The 24238-nt window shown below is 54.1% G+C and overlaps 1 protein-coding gene across 2 annotated transcripts; it reads left to right on the forward strand.

Moving 5' to 3' along the window:
* Nucleotides 1–41: 41 nt before the first annotated feature.
* On the forward strand, nucleotides 42–23380 carry LOC120403314 (serine protease 27-like). Of its 2 annotated transcripts, XM_039534282.1 has the most exons (6): nucleotides 42–118; nucleotides 4481–4744; nucleotides 21748–21910; nucleotides 22113–22384; nucleotides 22578–22735; nucleotides 23054–23380. In XM_039534282.1, exons 1-6 carry the CDS (start codon nucleotides 82–84, stop codon nucleotides 23363–23365), a joined length of 1206 nt encoding a protein of 401 aa, XP_039390216.1. In that variant the 5' UTR covers nucleotides 42–81; the 3' UTR covers nucleotides 23366–23380. The 2 variants fall into 2 exon arrangements, with proteins under 2 accessions (XP_039390216.1, XP_039390217.1); XM_039534283.1 differs by lacking the exons at nucleotides 42–118; nucleotides 4481–4744 and adding an exon at nucleotides 19982–20096.
* The last annotated feature ends 858 nt before the right edge of the window (nucleotides 23381–24238 follow it).

Here is a 24238-nt window from a genome sequence, read left to right on the forward strand (position 1 = left end):
AGCCAGTTGCCCGGGTAACCCCAGCTGTGTGTTACCAATGGGGAGGGAGGGACCAGAAACTCACCTCTGTTGGACCGGGTCATGTGGTTGCTGGGAACTGAAAGAGACCAGAGAGAAGGTAAGAGAGATCAGACCCATGGGCCCATCCTGCCCCCTCCCTGCCAGCTGGGAGCAGGCCATGGGCAAAATTTCTCCCCAGCCTTCCCGAGTTTGACACAGGCTTCTCCTCTGAGGCATGAAGTTTGTGGCCCAATCGATATGTGGGTCCTAGGTCGGGGGTTCTCAAACTCTTTTTCCTGGGCCCCCCTTTGAAAATATTTCAGGTTGTGATGACCCTCCCGCCCCGTCACACTGTTGGTACTGGACATAGTTTTCACGGCATCAGTGCAGATCCCTGCAGAGCGAAGTAACTATGCCAGGCCACCCTTAGTTCAGCAGCAGCGCTGCCTTCAGAGCTGGGCTCCCGACCAGCAGCCGACGCTCTCCGGCCACCCAGCTCTGAAGGCAAGAGAAAAGGACGGGCAAGGACCCCAAAAAAGAGGGCATGTCCGGGGAAGCCTGGACGTATGGAAACCCTATAACATTTTTGTGATCTTGCAACACCCCCTACAAGAGCCTTGCAACCCCCATTTGGGTCAGGACCCCCAGTCTGAGAAATATTGTCCTAGACCCTTTAAGTGTGTAGGAAATTTCTGTCCTTCCTCCAGATATTCCGCATTTTGGCTAGAATCCTGGGAAAACGTGTGACCCCGTCGCGTCCTACAGCAGGGCGATCTGCAGGTTAATTGAGTTCTACATTAAGCTTAATCGCCGTTGGTCAGTCCCAGCCATAGTCACCTCACTTCACCCTTTGTTTTTCGCTACCCAGAATCTACCTTGTGCCACACGTGAAATTAGTTTCACCGTAGCAGATAGATCAGGGCCCCATCGTGCCAGGTGCTACACAACGCCCCCCCCCCGAACCGAGATCGAGGCCTGCATTGTGCCGGGTGCCTTCACAGACCCCAGAGATTGCTGCACAGAGCCCGTGACCGAGATCAGGGCTCCCTTTGTGCCAGGCACTGCCCAGACACGCAGAGAGAGACAGTCCCTGCCCCAAAGAGAGAGAGACAGTCCCCGCCCCAAAGACCTTCCGGTCTGAATAAAGACGAGAGACAAAGGGCAGGAGGGGAAACTGAGGCACAGAGTGGCCTGAATCATACTGGCTCTCTGATCAGAAGCCATTGAGAGCTGGAAGAACACCCGCCTTTGTAAGGCTGGGCGTGACACAATCACTGGCTAATGTGGGTGTGAAGCAAACTCCCCAGGGTGACCAGACAGCAAATGTGAAAAACCGGGACGGGGCTGGGGGGTAACAGGAGCCTCTATAAGAAAAAGACCCAAAATTCAGGACTGTCCCTATAAAATCAGGACATCTGGTCACCCTAAAACTCCCCCATGGGGCGGGGTGACCCACGGCTGCCTCCTGCAGGGACCGTGGCACTTTCCAGCAGGGGTGGAGGAGCTGCAGACGGGATACCGGACTAGAAGGCCCCTGAGGCTGATCCGGGGGTGGCAGGATACAAAACTACATGGATCCATTAGTTTCATCTACTACAGATCCTCCCAGGGGCCAGGTCCAGGATTTCCCAGCGTGGATCCAAGCTGAACTGGAGGGTTCCTGGTCTGAACTTCCACAGGAGGGAATTCGGCAGGTCGGGGGGCCCAGGGCAGCTGCAACTGGCTGAGGCCCCATCTACCCACTCCCCTGCTCTCAGGCACCTAATGGGGAGGAGGGGGGAGGCAGGTTGTAAGGGGAGGGGGTTCAGGCTGGACTCTGTGACTGACCCCCTTGGGGGCCCCTCGGCTTGCCCAGCCCCACAAGCGCCTTCTCCCTGTGCGGCGCTGACGGCCAGGCCCCGAGGGGGGGAGGCGACGGGCAAACACCCACATGCTGAGGGCAGACGGTGGTGAGTCACTGCCAGGGCTGGGGAGAGAACCCAGGAGTCCTGGTTCCCAGCCCCCGCTCTGACCACTAAACCCCACTCCTCTGCCAGAGCCAGGGGGAGAACCCAGGAGTCCTGGCTCCCAGCCCCCTCTGCTCTGACCCATTAAAACACCCTCCTCTCCCCGAGTCCCGGCTCTCACCTCTGGAGAGCGATTCCGTCTCGTCGCAGCCTTTCCCGTGGAAATCCACTATGCTGGCAGCCGGCCCTGTCAGCCCGGCCAGGACCAGGAGCCGCAGCCCCCCCCAGCCCATCACCCCTCCCCTCTCCCTCATGCCACTCCTGAAGGGTACAAGCACAGCCTCTCCTGCGCCGGAGAGCTGCCAGGTGCCCTCTGGGGTTCGGGGCTCCTATATACCCAGGCGAGCAGGGCGGGGAGCAAAGCGGCCCAACTCGTTCCAGGTGAGGAGCCCAAGCTTTGCTCCAACCTGCGTGTGGTAGAACCCAGGAGTCCTGGCTCCTAGCACCACCCCCACCCGGCTCTAACCCACTAGCCCCCACAGCCAGGAGAGAACCCAGGAGTCCTGGCTCCTAGCACCACCCCCACCCGGCTCTAACCCACTAGCCCCCACAGCCAGAAGAGAACCCAGGAGTCCTGGCTCCTAGCACCACCCCCACCCGGCTCTAACCCACTAGCCCCCACAGCCAGGAGAGAACCCAGGAGTCCTGGCTCCTAGCACCACCCCCACCCGGCTCTAACCCACTAGCCCCCACAGCCCGGAGAGAACCCAGGAGTCCTGGCTCCTAGCACCACCCCCACCCGGCTCTAACCCACTAGCCCCACAGCCCGGAGAGAACCCAGGAGTCCTGGCTCCTAGCACCACCCCACCCGGCTCTAACCCACTAGCCCCCACAGCCAGGAGAGAACCCAGGAGTCCTGGCTCCTAGCACCACCCCCACCCGGCTCTAACCCACTAGCCCCCACAGCCAGGAGAGAACCCAGGAGTCCTGGCTCCTAGCACCACCCCCACCCGGCTCTAACCCACTAGCCCCCACAGCCAGGAGAGAACCCAGGAGTCCTGGCTCCTAGCACCACCCCCACCCGGCTCTAACCCACTAGCCTCCACTCCCCTCCCACAGCCGGGAGAGAACCCAGGAGTCCTGGCTCCTAGCACCACCCCACCCGGCTCTAACCCACTAGCCCCACAGCCAGGAGAGAACCCAGGAGTCCTGGCTCCTAGCACCACCCCACCCAGCTCTAACCCACTAGCCCCCACAGCCAGGAGAGAACCCAGGAGTTCTGGCTCCTAGCACCACCCCCACCCGGCTCTAACCCACTAGCCCCCACAGCCAGGAGAGAACCCAGGAGTCCTGGCTCCCAGCCCCCCCTGCTCTAACCCACTAGCCTCCACTCCCCTCCCACAGCCGGGAGAGAACCCAGGAGTCCTGGCTCCCAGTCCCCCTGCTCTAACCCACTAGACCCTACTCCCCTCCCAAAGCTGGGGAGAGAACCCAGGAGTCCTGGCTCCCCGTCCCTCCTGCCCAACCCACCAGCCCCCACTCAGAGCTAGGATAGAACCCAGGAGTCCTGGCTCCCAGCCCCCACCCCCCGCTCTAACCCACTAGACCTCACTCCCTTCCCAGAGCTGGGGATAGAACCCAACAGTCCTGGCTCCCAGCCCCCCGCACCACTCTAACCCACTAATCCTCACTCCCCTCCCATTGTGCTGGGCACCGCGCAGACCCTGCCCAAGACTGGGGCTCCTGATGGACACCCCTGAATGATCAAGGCTGGGATTTTATAACAGTAATAGGGTTACTTTAGTAATAGGTGTCTGGTTGGTGGGGCCAGCTGACCTGTCTTCTAGCCATCACCTCTCATTGCTCCCACAAAACCCCACTATCCCCCATTTGGCTCCAGTGGTGGTAGCTCCGGATTTACCCTGGGCACATGGGGCTCAGAATATGGCCCTCACGGCCTTGGCCTGAGTGGGTCCCTCCCAGCATAGGCCAGAGTCTTTGCAATCGACAGCTATGGAATCAGCCACTAGCTGGAGTTTGCCCTCCTGGGACAGACAGTGAAAGGTTTTTCTTGGTTAAAGAACCATGACCCCCTGCCCTTAAACCAGACGGGAGACTGGGCTAGATGGGCCCATGGGTCTGAGCCAGGGGGAAAAACCCCAATCTCTGCATGTTGTTATTTCTCACCAGATTCTGTAACTCTCTCCCTAGCGGTTATGAAGCTAAGATCTCTGGGTCATTGCTTGTGACCTGCTTTGTAGACCACTGAAGATAACCCAATGCTAGAGATGTTTCTGGTATTATTAATGAGCTGGTACTGACCTATAATCAGGGTGATTACTATTATTTAACTCAAATGACCAAAATGCACTTGGGAGAAACACATTTTGAGTTAAATTTCAGCATCTCGGGCCTTCCTGTCTTACTCTCTGTGTTGTGGTATCACCTCCAATGCCTGGAGCTGGAGTGCTACCCTCTGGGGCTAGGCCCTGGACAAAACCCTTTCATTCTGAAACCTCTCTTGCCCTTCCCAGGAGACCTCCAGCTGCCACAGGAGAAGAGCAGAGTGGATTGGAAATGGCATGGTCCCATTCGATCTTCAAGGCTCAGTTTTCCCTCTGCTCCGGCAGTGCCGAGACTGGTCCCAGCTCTTGTTATTTACTCCACCCACATGCCCACCCATGCCAGGCATGCCGCCCTGGCAGTTAGCCCAGTTCCTCCTCCCGCCCACGCTGGTCTGCGTGCTGCTTCTCCGAGGTGCCCTGGATGCCTGAGGAGGGTAACTCAAGCCTCCCCAGGTGAGTTTTGTGTCAGTGCCAACGGCTGCTGGTGACCCACCGCCTGCCATCTGCCTGCCAATCTCCTAACCTAATCTAATTTAATCTGTCCGCCCTAATCTCTGTGCCCGTCACGCTGATTACCTGACCTTTCCCACCTAAATCTGATAGTTCCTTCTCTTGTCCCTCCTAATATGAATTTTCTACTCCAAAACATCTCTGCTAATCTAATCTAATTTTATCTAATCTAATAATATCCCCGGATACCTAATCTATACTAATTTGAATCTAATCTAATCTAATATGATGCCCTGATAACCTAATCTCTTTTACTTTGAGCTTCTTCTAATCTAATCTAATCTAATCTAATCTAATCTAATCTAATCTAATCTAATCTAATATGATGCCCTGATAACCTAATCTCTTCTAATTTGAGCCTATCCCAATCTAATCTAATCTAGTCTAATCTAATCTAATCCGACTGTCTGCAAATCTAATCAAATATGATGCAGCAAAGAGTCCTGTGGCACCTTACAGACTAACAGACGTTTTGGAGCATGAGCTTTCGTGGGTGAACACCCACTTCATCGGATACATGTCAATATGATGCTTTCTTAACGTATTCTAATCTGAGTTTAAAAAAAATCCGATGTAAACCTCTGAAAATCAAATCTAACTGAGCCAGAATTTACTAATCTCATCTCTCTCCCACTATCACAGTGCTTCGTTCACCTAGCCCCGTCCTGTTGGATTTCCTATACAAACTGTCCATCAATTTCTCTTCTAATTGAGTTTAATCTAATTTCTAACTAAAATTATCTTCCACTTGCTACTTCTCTCGTAAACTAAACTCTCCTCGATTCTGCCTTTCCTGATCTAATCTGCATTCTACCATTTCTACCTCCATGATTTAATTTGATCTATTCTAAATGACCCCAATTTAATTTTATCTCCTCTAATCTAAAATATTCCTGTTCTAATCCAAACCAATTTAATCTGTTACCCCATAATCTAAAATAACCTAATTATCTCTATTGATACTAACATCTGGGCACCTCACAAATTCATCTAACCACTCTATTAATTTAGGGCCTGTTTCTAAAAGTAATTATTGTCATTGCCTTGATTTGGACTTTAGATCCACTGACTACAATGATTTATTCCCAGTTCGGAGAGGGGAGTGGGGTCTAGTGCTTAGAGTGGGGGTGCTGGGAGCCAGGACTCCTGGGTTCTGTCCCTGGCTCTGGGAGGGGAGTGGGGCTGGAAGCCAGGACTCCTGGGTTCTGTCCCTGGCTCTGGGAGGGGAGTGGGGTCTAGTGGTTAGCGTGCGGGGGCTGGGGGCCAGGACTCCTGGGTTCTGTCCCTGGCTCTGGGAGGAGAGTGGGGTCTAGTGCACTAGAGCAGTGGGGCTGGGAGCCAGGACTCCTGGGTTCTGTCCCTGGCTCTGGGAGGGGAGTGGGGATGGAAGCCAGGACTCCTGGGTTCTGTCCTTGGCTCTGGGAGGGGAGTGGGGTCTAGTGGTTAGAGCAGGGGGGGCTGGGAGCCAGGACTCCTGGGTTCTGTCCCTGGCTCTGGGAGGGGAGTGGGGCTGGAAGCCGGGACTCCTGGGTTCTGTCCCTGGCTCTGGGAGGGGAGTGGGGTCTAGTGGACTAGAGCAGTGGGGCTGGGAGCCAGGACTCCTGGGTTCTTTCCCAGACAGGGCAGGGCTAGAAGTTTAATAGTTAATACAGCTGGGTCTGGGAGACTAGGCGCCTGCATTCCAAGCCACACCCTACCATTCACTCACCACGTGCCCCTGGCAAGGCAGCCTTCTCTCAGTGCCTTAATTTACCCCTCTGTTCCCATCCTCCGCTCCTGGGGTGTGGCTGTGGCAGGATGAGTCCCCATCTCTGCAACACCTTTCGGGGGTTAGCAACACGCTTCAATCAATCAATGTCACACTTCCAGGTCAGCTTGGTCCAGGAATTGTCGGAGAAGCGACTGGATTCCGCGGCTTTTAATTTCATTACGATTTCAACGGCGTGAAGCATTTAACAGCTCACGGGCAGTGCCGGCAGGGCCCTGGGAGTCAGGCAAAGCCCTGGCTCTGGGCGGGGAGAGGGGGCTCGTCGAGCCCGGGGGTGGGACTGGGGTCCCATGGCTCCTGCCACAGTAATAGCGGGAGCAGGTACAATGTACTTTGTTGCGGGCGCGACTGGGTGGGCAAACCCCGCCCCAGATGGCGGGAATTTGTGGGAAATCTCTCGTCAGTTTGTCACAAACAGAATTTCAGCCCCGTAAAGCCCGTTTTTCCTTTTTAAAATAAAAGGTTTAATCCTTAAGTGGAAGCGAGGGATAGAAAGAGATTTGTCTCTTTTTAGAACAGGAGTGGCAGTATATATATATATATTTTTAGCAAGAGTGGTTTTATTCTTTTAGGGGTGAACAGTGTGTCTGAATTCCGTTTATATCTATAAAATACGAGCGTGGGGGAATCTGTCCCTCTTGCGGGATTTGTGGGCTCTAAGGTTTGTGTGAGCGAGGTTAAAACAATACTCATGTGCAGGGCCCTAGGATCTAGTGGGGGGCTGGGGGCTAGGACTCCTGGGTTCTATCCCCAGCTCTGGGTGGGGAGTGGGGGGCCAGCACTCCTGGGTTCTATCCGCAGTTCTGGGTGGGGAGTGGGGTCTAGTGGGGGGGCTGGGAGCCAAGAAGGCAAACTTTACTGATTTAATGGTGAAATGTGGCAGCTGTCTGAAATCCAAGCATCCTGCCTCCCAGCTCCCCCTCCCCGCCCGGTAACCTCCTTAACGCCTCAGACAAAGAGAAACAGACACTATTTGCCTCTACGATGCTTCCACTTATTTTCTGTTGCTGATTGTTTTATTACTGAGGTTTTATGTAATGGCTGTGCCCCGGGCAGGCTCACAGGTTTAGACAAACACACAAATAACTCTGTAAATGCATTTTGATAGCCCTAATTGTGTGGGACAGAAGCCATTTAAGGTGAGGGTGTGAACCCAGGAGTCCTAGCTGGAATTCAGACTGGAATGCAGAGGCGGCTGCATCTCAGCACCAGGGGAGCCCTCCCCATGCAGTGTTATATGCAGCTGTTCCCCAGCTGCTCCTCCCCAGAGGCGGCTGCATCTCAGCACCAGGGGAGCCCTCCCCATGCAGTGTTATGTGCAGCTGTTCCCCAGCTGCTCCTCCCCAGAGGCGGCTGCATCTCAGCACCAGGGGAGCCCTCCCCATGCAGTGTTATATGCAGCTGTTCCCCAGCTGCTCCTCCCCAGAGGCGGCTGCATCTCAGCGCCAGGGAAGTTCGAGGGAGCCCGTCCTGTTCAGCCAACCGGGAGCCACTTGTTCCCATTGCTGGGCCTTGGCTGCCCCCTTGTGGCTCAGCACCCGCACTGCATCGGTTGGGAATAGCTCCGGCACTGGAGAACAGAGAGAATTAACCTTGGTACCCAGCCCCCGGGCTGGAGCGCTAAGTCAGCAGATCTCCCTCTCTTGGCCAGGGATGGACCCCAGGAGTCCTGGCTCCCAGCTCCCCCTGATCTAACCACTAGACCCCACTCCCCTCCCAGAGCTGGGGATGGATCCTAGGAGTCCTGGCTCCCAGCTCCCACCCTGCTCTAACCACTAGATACCACTCCCCTCCCAGAGCCATGGAGAGAACCCAGGAGTTCTGGCCACCAGCCCCCCCTGCTTTAAACCCACCAGACCCCACTCCCCTCCCAGAGCTGGGGAGAGAACCCAGGAGTCCTGGTCCCCGCACCCCCTACTCTAACCCATCAGCTCCCACTCCCCTCCCAGAGCTGGGGATGGACCCCAGGAGTCCTGGCCCCCATCTCCCCTGCTCTAACCCACCAGCCCCCACTCCCCTCCCAGAGCTGGGGATGGACCCCAGGAGTCCTGGCCCCCATCCCCCCTGCTCTAACCCACCAGCCCCCACTCCCCTCCCAGAGCTGGGGAGAGAACCCAGGAGTCCTGGCCCCCATCCCCCCTGCTCTAACCCACCAGCCCCCACTCCCCTCCCAGAGCTGGGGCTAGTCCCATCTCCCTTTCACACCCTGCAGCTGACACCTCAGCAGTCCCGTCAGTCAGAGGGTCTGTGCGGTGCCCGTGGCAGTGTTCTCCACGCAGCCCTGTAATGAACGCGGGTGTGATCTCTCAGACTAATCCCCAGGGGAATTTCAAAGCGCCTTGGAGGGGGTAAGTCACCAGGGAAGAACTGGGGCTGCCCATTTTAATACACCTCATGTTTCATTGGTGTTATTAGTGACTATTGCTTTTCTTTCTGGCTGACACACATCACCTCTTACCCTGACCCCAAGACCGAGTCTATTGGAGTAAGATGAAAATAGACTGGCTGATGTCAAGCTGCGGTAGCCAGTGGTCAGAGTTGGGAGCCAGGACTCCTGGGCGCTCTCCCCAGCTCTGGGAAGGGAGTGGTGTCTAGTGGTTAGAGCACTGGGGCCTGGGAGCCAGGACTCCTGGGTTCTCTCCCCAGCTCTGGGACAGGAGTGGTGTCTAGTGGTTAGAGCACTGGGGCCTGGGAGCCAGGACTCCTGGGTTCTCTCCCCAGCTCTGGGAGAGGAGTGGGGTCTAGTGGTTAGAGCACTGGGGCCTGGGAGCCAGGACTCCTGGGTTCTCTCCCCAGCTCTGGGAAGGAAATGGGATCTAGTGGTTAGAGCAGGGGGGAGCCAGGACTCCTGGGTTCTATCCCCAGCTCTGGGAGGAGAGTGGGGTCTAGTGGGTTAGAGTGAGCAGGGGCTGGGAGCCAGGACTCCTGGGTTTTATCCCCAGCTCTGGGAGGGGAGTGGGGTCCAGTGGTTAGAGCACTGGGGGCTGGGAGCCAGGACTCCTGGGTTCTATTGGAGGCCTGCAGGGGGCAGTGCTGCTCCCACTGCTTTAAACCTGTCCACATTCAGCAGAGGCCGACGCTCAGCTTTACATAACTCGCCCAGTCCAATCATACCAACATCGCCGCCCTTCGTGCCTCAGCTCCCGCCCTGCTTGCGGTCCGGCGTGCGCCCGTCTGCCCTGGTGACCGCGCCCCCCAGCAGTGTTTTCCGGGCACGGAGCCCTGGAGGCACTAAACTTCCCTGTAATTATCCCTCTGACGGTGCCCTGAGCAGGCCGGGCAAGTCAGCCCCCTGGCAGGAAGCTGTTGCAAGGCCGAGATGCTTTGGAGGTGAAATCAGGCAGGGCCTTGCGACAGGCCCCTGGGTCCACACACCCGTTTGCAGCGTCGCCGTTTGCTTTTCTTGCGTGTGTCCTGACTTTTCTTTGGTCACTTGTTTCCAGCGGTGCTGAGCTTTGTGGCTTGTGTGACTTTGGTATCTTGGTTTTCTTTTCATGCGTTTCTCGGTTATTGGTTCGAATGTAGTGTTAGAACGTAACCATAGAGACGGGTTTGATACATTGCAGCCTCTCGCTCTTTGCTGTGGGCTTGTTTTCCCTTTCAGGCACTAGTTCTTCTTTTATAACTGATTATCATACACCTCCACCCCGATGCAACGCTGGCCTCGGGAGCCAAAAAATCTTACCGCGTTGTAGGCGAAACCGCGTTATATCGAACTTGCTTTGATCCGCCGGAGCGTGCAGCCCTGCCCCCCCCGGAGCGCTGCTTTACCGCGTTATAGCCGAATTCGTGTTATATCGGGTGGCGTTATATCGAGGTAGTGGTGTATCTTAAACCTATATCCGCTCTACTCAAATCGTAACTGAAGATGCCTCGATGAGTGGTTTTCATTTTTCATGGGTTTCCTACCCTGCATCTCGTTTCTTTGCTACTTCTCTGCTGCAATTCATGTGTGATCTATTGTCTCTCCCTTCTCTCCGTAACAAAGAAGAGGAACTAGATAATACGTTAATTGTGACAAATAAATAATGCTTGGTGAGAAACACATGAAAAATAATGTATTTCTTATTAGCGGTTCATTACCTGCTTTGTTAATTGCCTCTGATTTGGTTGCTGCCGGTGACCCAGTCTGCATCGTTTGTAGCCCGGTTGGGGGTGTCTTCCATCTTTGCCGGCCTCCTGCTGTAGTCCTGGCCTCTTCCCACACAATGGCTGGAGCTCCCACGAACAGTCACACACCTGCCGCAATCTCCGCCTCCAGATCCCTCTTCAAAGCTCACCTCTGCGCGATGCTGCTGGTGACCACAGCTCACTCCTGACTATGGTTTCCTTGTGCTCCTCTGTCCGTCTGCCTCCATCTGGCGTCTCTTGTCGTATACACAGGCTGGGGCAGGGATGGTGTGTGTGTACAGCGCCTGGCGCAATGGGCTTGTGGTCCTAGGCGCTACCGTAATACACCTAATAAATACTGTACAGCGCCTGGCACAATGGGGCCATGGTCTGTGACTGCTGCTTTTAGGTGCAACCATAATAACCTATTTACATAATGCTCCTCGCCTGACACAAGGGGGTCCTGCTTCCGTGGTTGGTATTACCGTAATACACCTAATGAGGAATAAGATTGTTCTAGATTATTGATTTACAACATGGTGATTACTTGCACACCTCCAGTCAAGCCACCTCCGGAGGTCTCGGTTGTCAATGTTTATTTGCTAGTTATGTGGTGCGGTTACCTCTCTAGTTGTTATATGTGAAGATATGATTTTATTTAATAAAATGTGCTTTGAGGTCTACTGATGAATCCTTGGCTTGTATCTACAAGATAAGAACGAAATATTTATTTTTGTTAGCTACATAGTTACTTCTTAGTGTGCCTATTTTTACTTCTTAGGTATTTATAAGTTTGCTACTTATATATTTTTGATTAGTTTTTTCTTTCTAGTAACGTATTACTTAATTTTTTCCCATGATTGCTCTTTGATGGGTATTTTTTGTTGTTTATTTATCAGTCTTTCTTTATTAGCCCTATCGATTTTTGTTATTTATTTGTTACTGTGAAATGTATTTAATAGTTATTTGCGTTTTTCTAGGTTTTGTTTTAATGTCTAGTTAGTTATTGCTCGGCATTCTTATCTGGTTTTGCCATTAGGGATTTAAAATTGTATTTATTTATTAGACGGTCATTCTTTAGTAAGACAGCCTATTGGTTTTCTTATTTATTTACCCTTGTGAAAGTTATTGATGCGTCAATAGCTTGACCCATGTGTTTCCTATTCTTTGTTTTGTTTTTGTGTGTGACATTTATGTATTAGTCACTGTTCTGTAAATGTGTTGGTTACTTTTGGGACATGGAGACACATTAGCTCTTGTCTTCTACACTTGCCCTTGTTGGTTAGCTACATCGAGTTATCGTTTCCATTTCTCCTTTGCTTTTTGTTATTTTGTAATTTTATTAATTATTATCTGGAGCGCCAGCAGCCTTTGTGGCGCCCTAGGCGGCGGAAGGCCCTGCTCTCGAAATGGCACCCCCGACAGAGGCGGCGGAAGGTCCCGCCCCCAAAATGGTGCCCCCGACAGAGGCGGTGGAAGGTCCCGCCCCCAAAATGGTGCCCCCGACAGAGGTGGTGGAAGGTCCCGCCCCCAAAATGGCGCCCCCGACAGAGGCGGTGGAAGGTCCTGCCCCCAAAATGGCGCCCCCGACAGAGGCGGTGGAAGGTCCCGCCCCCAAAATGGCATCCCCGACAAAGGCGGTGGAAGGTCCCGCCCCCAAAATGGCGCCCCCGACAGAGGCGGTGGAAGGTCCCGTCCCCAAAATGGCACCCCCGACAAAGGCGGTGGAAGGTCCCGTCCCCAAAATGGTGCCCCCGACAGAGGCGGTAGAAGGTCCCGTCCCCAAAATGGTGCCCCCGACAGAGGCGGTGGAAGGTCCCGCCCCCAAAATGGTGCCCCCGACAGAGGCGGTGGAAGGTCCCGCCCCCAAAATGGCACCCCCGACAGAGGCGGTGGAAGGTCCCGCCCCCAAAATGGTGCCCCCGACAGAGGTGGCGGAAGGTCCTGTCCCCAAAATACTGCCGACGACTGGGGCGGCCGGGTGTTTGGCTGCCGCGGTCACCGCCCCCCAAATGTCAGCGCCCCAATGGGTTGTGCCGGCCCTGATTATTATATGCTGGTTACTGTATTTCTTTTTTTGACAATTTCTTTTCATTTCTGATTATCTAGTTGTTTGTCTATATTTGCTATTTGATGTTTTTTTTGTTTATCTTGCTTAGCACATCGATGGCATTGGTTATCTGAGAGTTATTTCTTTTTCTTTACTAGCGGTTCCTTCTTTATCAGCACTAGCTAGTGTTTTTGTTATGTGACGGTCAGTTTATTTTACTTCTTAGTTGTTCATTCTTTATTCACACTTTGTTTCTTCGCTGAGCGTTCCTAATAAGAACTAGCTATTGATTTTTCTGTTTTGTGTTTCTTAGCCGATATTCTGTCAATAGCACTGCATATTGTTGTTGCAATGTCTGATTTGTTAGGGTATGGCTACACTTACAAATCTGCAGCGCTGGGAGTTGCAGCGCTGGTCGCCCAGCTGTGCAGGGCCAGCGCTGGTGTGTGGCCACATTTGCAGCATTTGCAGCGCTGCTGGGAGTGATGCATTATGGGCAGCTATCCCAGCGTTCAAGTGGCAGCAACGTGCTTTTCAAAAGAGGGGGGTGGGGTGTAGTGTGACAGGGAGCGGTGGGAGAGAGAGAGAGGGGATTTTTGGAACCGACACTGTGCAAAATCAGAAAAATTTCCCACCCCCTTACTGTTAACTGCAAACAGCCTGCATCCAACATACTCTCTTTCCCCCCTCTGCCCCCTCCCCCCGTTTCTCTCAAGCAAAGCAAACACTGAACCCCTGTGAATGAGACAGGCAGGGGGTTAGCTCATTTCAGTGTTGACAGTAGTTACAGACTGATGACAGCAAACAGGAGCTGTGTTTGAAGCAGCTCCGGGTGCACGGAGCCCGGTGCACGGAGTTGACAACAAAACCCAACCCCTTATTCTTTAACTGCAAAAGCCTGCAGACCAGATAAGCAGCTGCCGACTTGCTTTCTCCCTGCTGGTCAAGCAAAAAGCAAACACTCAACCCCTGTGAATCACGCAGGGAGGAGGATACAGATTGATCACAGCATAAGCAGCTCCGGTAGCAACGGGAGTTCACAACAAAACAAAGAGAGGCTGCATAACAAAGCAAAAGGAGTAATTTAGTTTAAAGCATTCTGGGATACATCCTTATACCCTGGAGGCCAATCACAGCGCTGGTGTGTGGCCACACTTGATGACCAGCGCTGGATCACCAGCGCTGCAATCCTTATTCCCCATGCTGAGCCAGGTGTACGGCCAGCGCTGCAGCCAGGGAGTTGCAGCGCTGGATGTGCCCTGCAGGTGTGGACACTTACTAATTGCAGCGCTGGAAAGCCTCCACCAGCGCTGCAACTTGCAAGTGTAGCCATACCCTTAGTGCTTCTAAGGAAAGACAAGCCAGCTGTTGGTTTTTTTGCTATTTGATAGCTATTTCTCAGCCGATCTTTCTTTAGTAGCACTCTCTATTCTTTTTGCACTTTTGTTTCGTAGCTGTCTGTTGGGGTCCCACCGCTCTGGCTTATTTTGTGCTCAGACATCAAGCGTGTGGCTGAGATACCAGTAATTAAATAACGACATCCCTGCTTGGACATAATGCATTTCCCCAGGCACTATACGAGAGCTGTGTGGCCTATGATTATCTAGGAACGTGGACATGATTTCAGCCCATCATCTGCAGACCCCTTGGGATCTTCTAAGGGGTCTGCAAAAAGTTGTCATTACATAGAGTAGTGGTTTTCAACCTGTGATCTGCAGACCCCTGGGGGTCCGCTGACTCTCTGTCTAAGATTCCCAAAGACACGTCCTTTTGAAATTGTTTAGGGGTCTACAAATAAGAAAAGGTTGAAAGCCACTGTATTCGAGTCTAGCTCTTGCTAAGTATTAGCTAGTGCTTTGTCTGTGAAATGTATTTCTTAGTGAAAAGCTAGTTATTGGTTTGTAATTTATTCAGCAGTTGTCATTTAATTTATATTTGTCTGTTATTTGCATTGATTATTTCCTAGCGATGTATTATTTTGTAATGTCTTTATTAGTTGTTCTGTATTAGTTTAATGGTTATTTATTATTTGTATTTGATTTTTAATAATGTATTAATTGGTTGTCAATTATTAGATAATATTTAACAATTATTTATTTCCTGGTTATTTATTATTTGGTAATATATCTATTAGCTCTCATTTATTAGTTTACATTTATCTATCATTTGTTTTTCTTATTTCCGAGCCATTTATTGTTTTGTAACAGATAAACTAATACACGACAGCTAATAAGTGCATCGTTTGTTTTTCTTATTTACGAGCTATTTATTGTTTTGTAATATATCCATTAGTTGTCAGTTATTAGTTTACATTTATTTATCATTTGCACTGATCATTTCCTAGTTATTTTTGTAACAGACGTAGCTGTCATTGATTGGTTTCGATTTATCTGTCATTTGTGTTTCTTATTTCCTAGCTATTGATTGTTTTTAATATATTGATTAATTGTCAGTTATAATTTTGTATTTATCTGGTATTCATATTTGTTCATAGTTTTTTTTTTATGGTTTGTAATATATTTATTCAGTATTATGGATTGGGGGTCTAGTTCTCTGTAACTTGAATTGGTTACTTCCTAACTCTTCACAGGGGAGGGATAGCTCAGTGGTTTGAACATTGCTATGCTAAACCCAGTGTTGGGCGTTCTAATCCTGGAGAGAACCGTTTAGGGATCTGGGGCAAAGGAACAAAAAAAAAAAAGTCATAATATGTCAGGGACAGTACTTGGTCTTGCTGTGAAGACAGGAGACCCAACTCAATGACCTTCCAGTTCCAAGAGATAGGTCCATATCTTACCTATGTTTATTTATTAGTTTGAATGTACCGATAACTTCTATGGGTTAATTCCTAATTATTTATTGCATTCACATGAATTAGTTGTCAGTTATTAGTAGATTTTTGGCTATGGTTTGGATTGGTTATTTTCTAGCTATTGGTTGGTTTGTAAGATCGTCAAGGGCCATTGGAAAGAGAGATTCTTGCCACATCCAAAATTCTAAGCAGAGCAAACCCCGGTGAAGGATCAGACAGAGGAAGAAGAAGGTAGTGGGTATATTGAGGACCATCAACATGATTTCCATGGCGAGGGCTAATATGGACACCCCCAGAAACAGAAAAAGAGGGTGACCCCAATAGAGGAAAAAGCCAAATCCATCCACATGATGCTCAGATGCTTCAGCAGACCAGAGCAAGACTACCGCTTCCATCCTTTAGCGTTTCTCGGGGGTCTTGTTCTCTGCAGCGAATTGTCCTACTGCTCTGTGGCTCGTACATTTCCACCGACGGATGAGTCATAGATTCTAAGGGCAAGAAGTCGCCATTAGAACATCCTGTGGAGCCCAGGGCACCACATTTCACCCACTTCCTCTTGTGCTTAGTCCTGTAATTTGTGTTTGGTTAAAGTGTCTTCCAGGAAGGTCTCCTGTCTTCATTGGAAGCTAACCAGAAATGGTGAAACCTTCTCTTCCCTTAGGAGTTTGTTCCAGTGCTTAATCACCTGAGCTGTTTAGAATCAACGGTGGGAATTTCCCTGCCTTTAACGTCAGGCCGTTGGTTCTTACTCTGCCTTTCTCTTCCTGATCCAAGAGCCCGTTAGTGCTCAGGACTGTCTCGTATTAACTGGCTTCCAGGCAGCTTTGGAAGTCACCCAAAGATGGAGACTCCAGGTGGTGAACATGGGGTTGTTTTTTTAACCTGACTCCAGATTCTGCCCGTCTCCTGCGACTCAAACGTCTTGTACTGATGATCCCGTTCAGACAGCGCGCCTCGGGGTGCGAACCCCTGTATCAATGACAAACGTTTTTTATATTTAACCCTATTTTCTATGCTAAACCTATACCCTTATTGTTTAAAATGAATTTCCCTTTTCTCACAGCTTTTAAATTAAGACGATAAAACACAGTTTTATCAAAGGATTCTTATGGGCAGAACAGTTCGTTTTTAAAATAGTTGCTGTTTAATCCTGGGGTTGGAGGGAGGACGTGAAGAAACGTTGCCAATATCACCTTGAGCAGCAGATTTAGCGCCCCGTGGCCAATTTGCCACCCTTACTTCTGCGCTGCTGCTGGCAGCGACGCTGCCGTCAGAGCTGGGCGGTGATAACACCGGATGTATTTTGTTTAGGGACAATGATTGCTGTGTTATACGGTTACGATACTTTCTGATGTAACTGTACTACATTGCGACGGAAAGGTGTGTGCGACTTTCTAAAAGGCTAGATTTAAAGGATATGTTTTAGAGCCATTTCTCTGTTTCGTGCATGTACTCATGACCCCCACATAATTATCTCGTGACCCCCCCCCCGAGGGGTTCTGACCCCCGGTTTGAGAACACCTGATCTCAGGGGATTGAAATCAGCATGAGGCATTGTGACGGTTGCCATCCGGCCAGCTTTGAAGCCGCCTGGCTGGTTTTTCGCAGTGCCCCGTCACAGGGTGTCCCGGATGCACAGGATCGGTGCTACGCCCCCGCCTTGCCACAGCCCCTCGGAGGCCCCCACTTCCCCCGTGGACTCACAGTCTCCGAGACTGAGGCTCTGGGCTCCAGCCACGACCGGCTCCAGGCACCAGTGCAGGAAGCAGGTGCTTGGGGCGGCCGATGGAAAGGGGCGGCACGTCTGGTTCTTCGGCGGCAATTCGGCGGCGGGTCCCTCAGTCCCTCTCTTGAGCTGCTGCCGAGGAATGAAGCCGCGCGGTGGAGCTGCCGCCGAAGTGCCACCGATCGGCTTTATTTTTTTTTCCATTTTTTTTTCTTGCTTCGCTGCTTGGGGCAGCAACTCCCCCGCCCCCCGCAAGCTCTGCCCAACGAGTCCAGCTGAGAGAGAGGCCTGCCCACGCTGGAGGGCCCAATCCCCCTCAGCCAGGATTTGCAGTGACGCCCGGCAGCAGAAGAAGGTTGAGTTATCAGCCAGACCGCAGCCTGGGAAGGCCTTAGGTTAGCCCGGAGCAGCAAAGGTGAAGACAGACTCGCCCCAGCCAAGCTGCCATGGACTCTCTCGCCGTCTCTCTGCCAGTCCCAGCCAGGGGGGCCCCATCAGTTTTAAATACAGCCCTCCCACTTTTAACAGGCCGTAAGGGTGCACGATGGGGGGGAGGGGATGGAGAGGAGCGATTGGGGGGCAGGGTCTTGGGGGGACGAGGTGGTGCCGGAACGGGGCCTCGGGGGAACGGGTGGTGTGGGGGCAGCCCCATGGGGGCAGGGCAGGAGTTCAGGGAGAAGGGGCAGCATGAGGGCAGGGCCTCGGGGGGAAGGGGTGATGCGGGGGGTGGAGCCTCGGGGGAAGGGGAGGCACAGGGGGCGGGGCCACGGTTTGGGCACCGGGGGCTCCCCCAGTTGTAGGGAGGTTCCACTGCTCCGGGTCCTGGCTGCTCTCTGCTCTGTCGCGTCAGCAGCCCGTTGGGCTCCCCCGTCGCTCTGACCGCACGGGCCAAAGAGCGAAAGGGGTTACTCCAACCCCGTCGCGGGCCGACAATGACCGGCGTTGAACCGGGCCCGGGGCTTGGCACCCGGGGACCTCCGCCTGCTTCACTCCTGAGGCCAACACCCCCGGGAAAATCCTTTCCTTCCAGGCCCGGAAAAGAAGGGGAAAAGCGGCGAAAGCCTTGGAAGTGTAACGCAGGAACCAAGGCTTTTCATTTCCCCGGCAGTGCTGGGTCCCCGGCCCGGGAGCGGGAGCGAGGTGTTAGCAGGAAAAGCCCCCTTCTTTGACTGTCTCTTTGGTGGTGTCCAAGATGTGGTAACTGGAGGAGAAGGCAGCTGAGATGGGCGGGAGCTGCTGTTAATGTCTGATCCTTTTGCATCCCTGGCGGTGGTGGGGATTCCCCTGGGGCCGGTGGCGATGTTGCCTGGGTCCCTCTCTCCAGACCTGGGCTCCCAGGCGAGAATGGCGGCGGCACCGGGATGGTGAAGTCAATTCCCCCCCAAAGATCTTTTTCTTTACGTGGTGGGTGGAGCAGCCCACCGGTGAGGTCTCCTTTCCAACTCACCAATTTTGGCCCCGTAGCTCACTTGTCTCTTGTTTACCAGGGTTCATGGTAACACGATCCTGGAGTTATATCAGTAGGTCTTTTCGTTTGGACTAATTCAGGCTTTCAGGCCCTACGTTACTGGGACGTCCCATGAACGGTCCGGGATTTCTTACAGCTGAGCTCAGAATTCGGGCCAATCTGCAGGCTCCCACGAGCCGCCCACCGGAGATCCCTGTGGATCTCAGCCCACCACCCATACGGGTCAGCCAGTCCCGTAACGACTCAGTCACTTCACCCCAGGCGGTGACGTCACCCACGCAGGCCCCATTTCCTGATCTGACCCAAGAGCAACTTTCTTAATCCTCCCCCGGGTAGCGATGCGCATCACAGAGGGAAACTGAGGCAGGCACCGGTGTGCCAAAAATAGGACTGAAAATTCCCGCTTTGTCACAGCGAGGTCAGGCAGGTGGGGGGCGGGTGCCGAGTCTGGACTTTCCGCTCCTTGGGGGTGGCAGTGCATGGGGCTGGCTGGCCAGGCTGGGGCCAGCATCACGCCCCTGGTGGGAATCCCTAGCCAGGGGGAATTTGGCTGACAGCTTCAACGGAGCAAAGCTGTCCCCTAACTTCCCCTGCTCCTCGTTAGCCACCCAGCGGCCAATCCCCAAGACACCTCGGGTGAATCTTTCTGCCCTTGGCTTCCGCCCAGGCCCGTGGCTCATCGTGCGTGAGGCCGGGGTGGGGTAACGCGCCTGAGTCACCCGGCGCCCTGTTTCCTTGTGTGGCCTCATCCCCGGGTCTTTCCTAACAGACGTCGCCTTTGGGTCTTTTGCAAACTTGCCCCTCCTGGGCCAAGCCGGGCGCCTCCCCTGTTTCCCAACGGGTTGGTGGCACGGGGGTCTCGCCCGCTAAGCAGGCTTGGGACGGGACGGCTGGCGGAGGGGAGACCGGTAGCAGGGGGATGGAATTTGGGAAGCGGAGAGAGGTGCGCAGAGCGGCCGTACTGAGGCGGGATCCCGGCAGCAGGGGAGGTGGGTGGCGGGGGGTGGATAGCGGGATGGGGGAGGGGAGCAGCTCCCGAGATGGCCTGGCCCGGGCAGGGACAGGGAAGGCAGCTTGCTAGGAAGGAAGGAAGGAAGTCGAGAGGCGTTTGCCAACGTTGGCCCAACAAGTCGGGCGACATTCCCAGCCCCACACCCTGCCAGGGCTGAGGATATAGGAAGCTGCCGTGCCACAGGGCCCCCTCACAGTCTGCTTGTATCCCAGGATGAGTGGCATGGGGCAGCGGCAACAGGCAGCCCAGAGGAGATGGGTGATGGGCAGAGGGACTCTGCTGGCGCTGCTGACCCTGGCAGGGCTCCTAGGGGATGGACCCCAGGCAGGGAGTTGCCTGGCACAATCTGGTGAGAAACATTGGCCAGCTGAGTGGGTGGCTGAAAGCCAATATCCAGTGCAAATGGAGCTGGGAGGCTTCTTGCTACAGCCTCATAATCTAATCCATTTATCTGTTGTTCTGTGCTTAGACACCCATCTTTCGTTCTTTCTTTCCTTTCTTTCTTCTATCTATCTATCTATCTATCTATCTATCTATCTATCTATCTATCCCCAGACACCCCCTCTATCTATCTATCTATCTATCTATCTATCTATCCCCAGACACCCCCTCTATCTATCTATCTATCTATCTATCTATCCCCAGATACCCCCTCTATCTATCTATCTATCTATCTATCTATCTATCTATCTATCCCCAGACACCCCCTCTATCTATCTATCTATCTATCTATCTATCTATCTATCTATCTATCTATCTATCTATCTATCTATCCCCAGATACCCCCTCTGTCTGTCTATCTATCCCTTAATGTTTTTAGTGCTTTTAATATGATTGCTAATGAAGTGGTTATTATTAACTGTGGTGAGTGGTGAGATTCTACTAATTCTGATTAGAAACTGTAGTACTGTTGTTAGTTAATTAGCAATGAATTGTTTGATCAGGTCTCTTGCACGGTGTCACTGTGTGATCATGAGTAGAACATGTCGTGATAATTACTGCAAGAAACAGAACTGCTTTATTAACGGATAAGCAGCGAAATATGACTCTATGAAATGGAATTGACTTTACAGCTGATTAGCAGGGAATGAGGGTTATTACTGATAACCCCCTTTCCTCCCAGCCGCAGATCACAAAGCGCTTTACAAAGGGGGGCAGGATTATTATCCTCCTTTGGAAACTGAGGCACAGGAGCTTGCTCTAACCACTAGACCCCACTCCCCTCACAGAGCTGGGGAGAGAACCCAGGAGTCCTGGCTCCCAGGCCCCCCGCTCTAACCACTAGACCCCACTCCCCTCACAGAGCTGGGGAAAAAACCCAGGAGTCCTGGCTCCCAGCCCCCCCCCCCCCCGCTCTAACCACTAGACCCCACTGTCCTCACAGAGCTGGGGAGAGAACCCAGGAGTCCTGGCTCCCAGCCCCCCCTGCTCTAACCACCAGCCTTGGTTAATAGAATTGCTTTGTTAGGTGATTAACTGTGAATTTTCAATTATTGGTTTCTTAGTGTCCTGTTCTCAGTGTTGTACCTACCTGGGATTCTTAGTACAACAGGGTCCGACTTCTCCTGCCTCGTTACAATTCTGGGCTTTTCACTGGACTCTAAGATTCGCTTTGGAGATTATATTTAATTGTGTTGGGATGAAGTCTATGGCGTCAGGGCTGCATTATGAGCTCTGCGACCCCCGGTGTAAATCTGGAGTGACACCAGTGGTGCCAATGGAGCCAGGGTTGGGACCTGGCTCAGTGACCCCTGGTGTAAATCCGGAGTGACCCCACTGGTGCCAATGGAGCCAGGGCTGGGTCCCGGCTCGGTGACCCTGGTGTAAATCCGGAGTGACCCCACTGACGCCAGTGGGGTCAGGGCTGGCTCCTGAGCTCTCTGTGTCTGGGACCCAGCACAGGCCAATGCTGGAGGTGCACGGCTGGTCCATACAGCCCATTACCGCCCCCCCACCCTCCCATCCCCGCCGGTTCCAACTCCCACCTCTTCTCTCCACAGTGTGCGGGCGCCAGGGCCCCACGAAGCGAATCGTGGGGGGCTCGGAGGTGCGGGACGGGGAGTGGCCCTGGCAGGTCAGCCTGAGACTCAACGGCACCCACCACTGCGGGGGGTCCCTCATCGCGCCACAGTGGGTGCTGACGGCAGCTCACTGCTTCAGAAAGTGAGTATCAGGGTGCTCCTCACTCCCGACCCGCAGCCCCTGCCAGCCCAGCCCCCCCCACAGCTCTGCCGGTGCCCCTCACTCCCGACCCGCAGCCCCTGCCAGCCCTGCCCCCCCAGCTCTGCTGGTGCCCCTCACTCCCGACCCGCAGCCCCTGCTAGCCCAGCCCCGGGCTCCTCTCACTGCTGTTCTCCGTCTCTAGGACCAGGAACCCGTCCCGATTCTCAGTGCTCCTTGGGACCCACAAGCAGCTGCTCTCCAGCCCGCCTGCCGTCATCGCCTCCGTGGGGCAGATTGTCCCCAACCCCCGCTACGGGGGCAAAGTCTCCAGTGGGGACATCGCCCTGGTCCGGCTGGAGAGGCCCGTGAACCTCACCGACCGCATCGTCCCCATCTGCCTCCCGGACGCCCAGGCCCAGTTCCTGCCAGAGACCAAGTGCTGGGTCACCGGGTGGGGGGAGGTCAAAGACAGAGGTGAGCGAAGCGTGTGGCTGGGGTTGGGGGAGCGGAGAGACGGTCCTGCCGTGGGGAGGGAGGACACAGAAAATCTGGGGCACGGCTGTGCTGGAAAGTGTGGGTGGGGGAAGGGATTGTGCCCCCCCCAGTCCATGCCGCTGGGCAGGGGGAGGGGCGGTGGGTGTGACTCTCACGCTGCCCCCTCCCACAGCAGGGGACGGCAAAGCCCCAGAGATGCTGCAGAAGCTGGAGGTGCCCATCATCGCCCAGGCAACGTGCGACGCCTTCTACCGCAAGGGCAAACGGCAGAGTATCCAGGAGGACATGCTGTGCGCCGGGTACACCGAAGGGGGCAAGGACGCCTGTCAGGTGAGAGCCCTGCCCCAGAGCCAGCTGCATCTCGGAGCTGGGTGGGGGGGTTCCCAGAGAAACAGCTCCCCCATCCCACCCCAGAGGTGGCTGCATCTCAGCGCTGGGCGAGGGGTCCACACATAACCAGCCCCCACCCCAGAGGGGCCATGTCTCAGCACTGGATGCGGGGGCCCTCTGGGAATATCCCCTGCGCCCCAACCCAGTGGGGCCACATCTCGGCGCTGGGCAAGGGGGTCCCTGAATAACCAGCCGCCACGTCTCACCCCAGAGGTGGCTGCATCTCAGTAACCCCTTGTCTGTCTCTTTGACCACTAGGGTGACTCCGGTGGGCCGCTGGTGTGTAAAATGGGCCAGAGCTGGGTCCAGGCAGGAGTGGTGAGCTGGGGAGAAGGCTGTGCTCAGAAAAACCGCCCCGGCGTTTACGTCCGAGTCACCAGTTACCACGGCTGGCTCCAAGAGACCGTCCCAGGCCTGGCGTTTGTCCAGGGCACCACGAACGGAACAGCCCACGGCTCCGTGGCTGACAGGAACCGCGAGAAAAAATTCAAAGATGGCAGCTTCAGTCATGCGCCCATGGTGCTAGCCAACACCCTGCTTCTTGCGGCTTGCGCCCTGCACCTCATCTGAGAGCCAGGACTCCTGGGTTCTATGTCTGGGAGGGCAGTGGGGTCAGGGGGTTAGAGCAGGGGGGGCTGGGAGGCAGGACTCCTGGGTTCTATGTCTGGGAGGGCAGTGGGGTCAGGGGGTTAGAGCAGGGGGGGCTGGGAGGCAGGACTCCTGGGTTCTGTCCCCAGTTCTGTTCTTTCCTCACTTGGTGCCTCAGTTTCCCCATGTGCAATAGCAGTCCAATCCCCCTCCCCCCCCGGGAATTATTCTACGGTTTCTTTTATTCCTGTTTGTAAAGCACTTTTGTAACCTGCATTAGGCGCTGCAGAGCAGTAAATTATTTATTTATTATTATTCCATTCTTCCGTGTTTAAATTAAAACAGTGCACAAGGGAGCCGGCTGGATCAAAGCCATGGGCCCATCTAGCCCGGTATCCCGGCTCCTCCCCCTTGCCCCGGCTCCGCCCCCTGCTTGGTCCCATGGAGGAGAATATTGCCGGCAGGCCGAAGCCTGGGGCCTGTGACCCACCCATGGCGCGGGGAAGCCACAGTCTTTTTCCACCACAGGGGCAGGGCTTGTGCCTGGGTGGGCGTGGCCAGAAGGGGGCGGGGTCACTTGACATGGGGTAGGCAGGGCCCATCCATTGGCCACAAGGGAGAGTCCACAGGGGCGGGGGGGATTCCACGGCACAGTCCACTGGTGGGCGTGGCATGTCATGGCTGGGTGGGCGTGGCCAGCAGGGGGCGGGGTCACTTGACATGATGCAGGCAGGACCCATCCACTGGCCACGAAGGAGAGTCCACAGGGGCGGGGGGGATTCCGTGGCACAGTCGTAGCTGGGTGGGCGTGGCTGGAAGGGGGCGGAGTCACTGGAGAGCTGTACCATGGCCCTC

This window comes from Mauremys reevesii, linkage group 4 (assembly GCF_016161935.1).
Source record: "Mauremys reevesii isolate NIE-2019 linkage group 4, ASM1616193v1, whole genome shotgun sequence".
NCBI classification, from domain to species: Eukaryota; Metazoa; Chordata; order Testudines; family Geoemydidae; genus Mauremys; species Mauremys reevesii.

Coding starts and splice junctions, on each gene's coding strand:
- LOC120403314 (XM_039534282.1), top strand. CDS start 82: ATGTGGTTGCTGGGAACTGAAAGAGACCAGAGAGAAG. Junction 4,745..21,747: donor GGTAACTCAAGCCTCCCCAG/GTGAGTTTTGTG, acceptor TTCTCTCCACAG/TGTGCGGGCGCCAGGGCCCC. Junction 22,385..22,577: donor GGGGGAGGTCAAAGACAGAG/GTGAGCGAAGCG, acceptor CCCCTCCCACAG/CAGGGGACGGCAAAGCCCCA.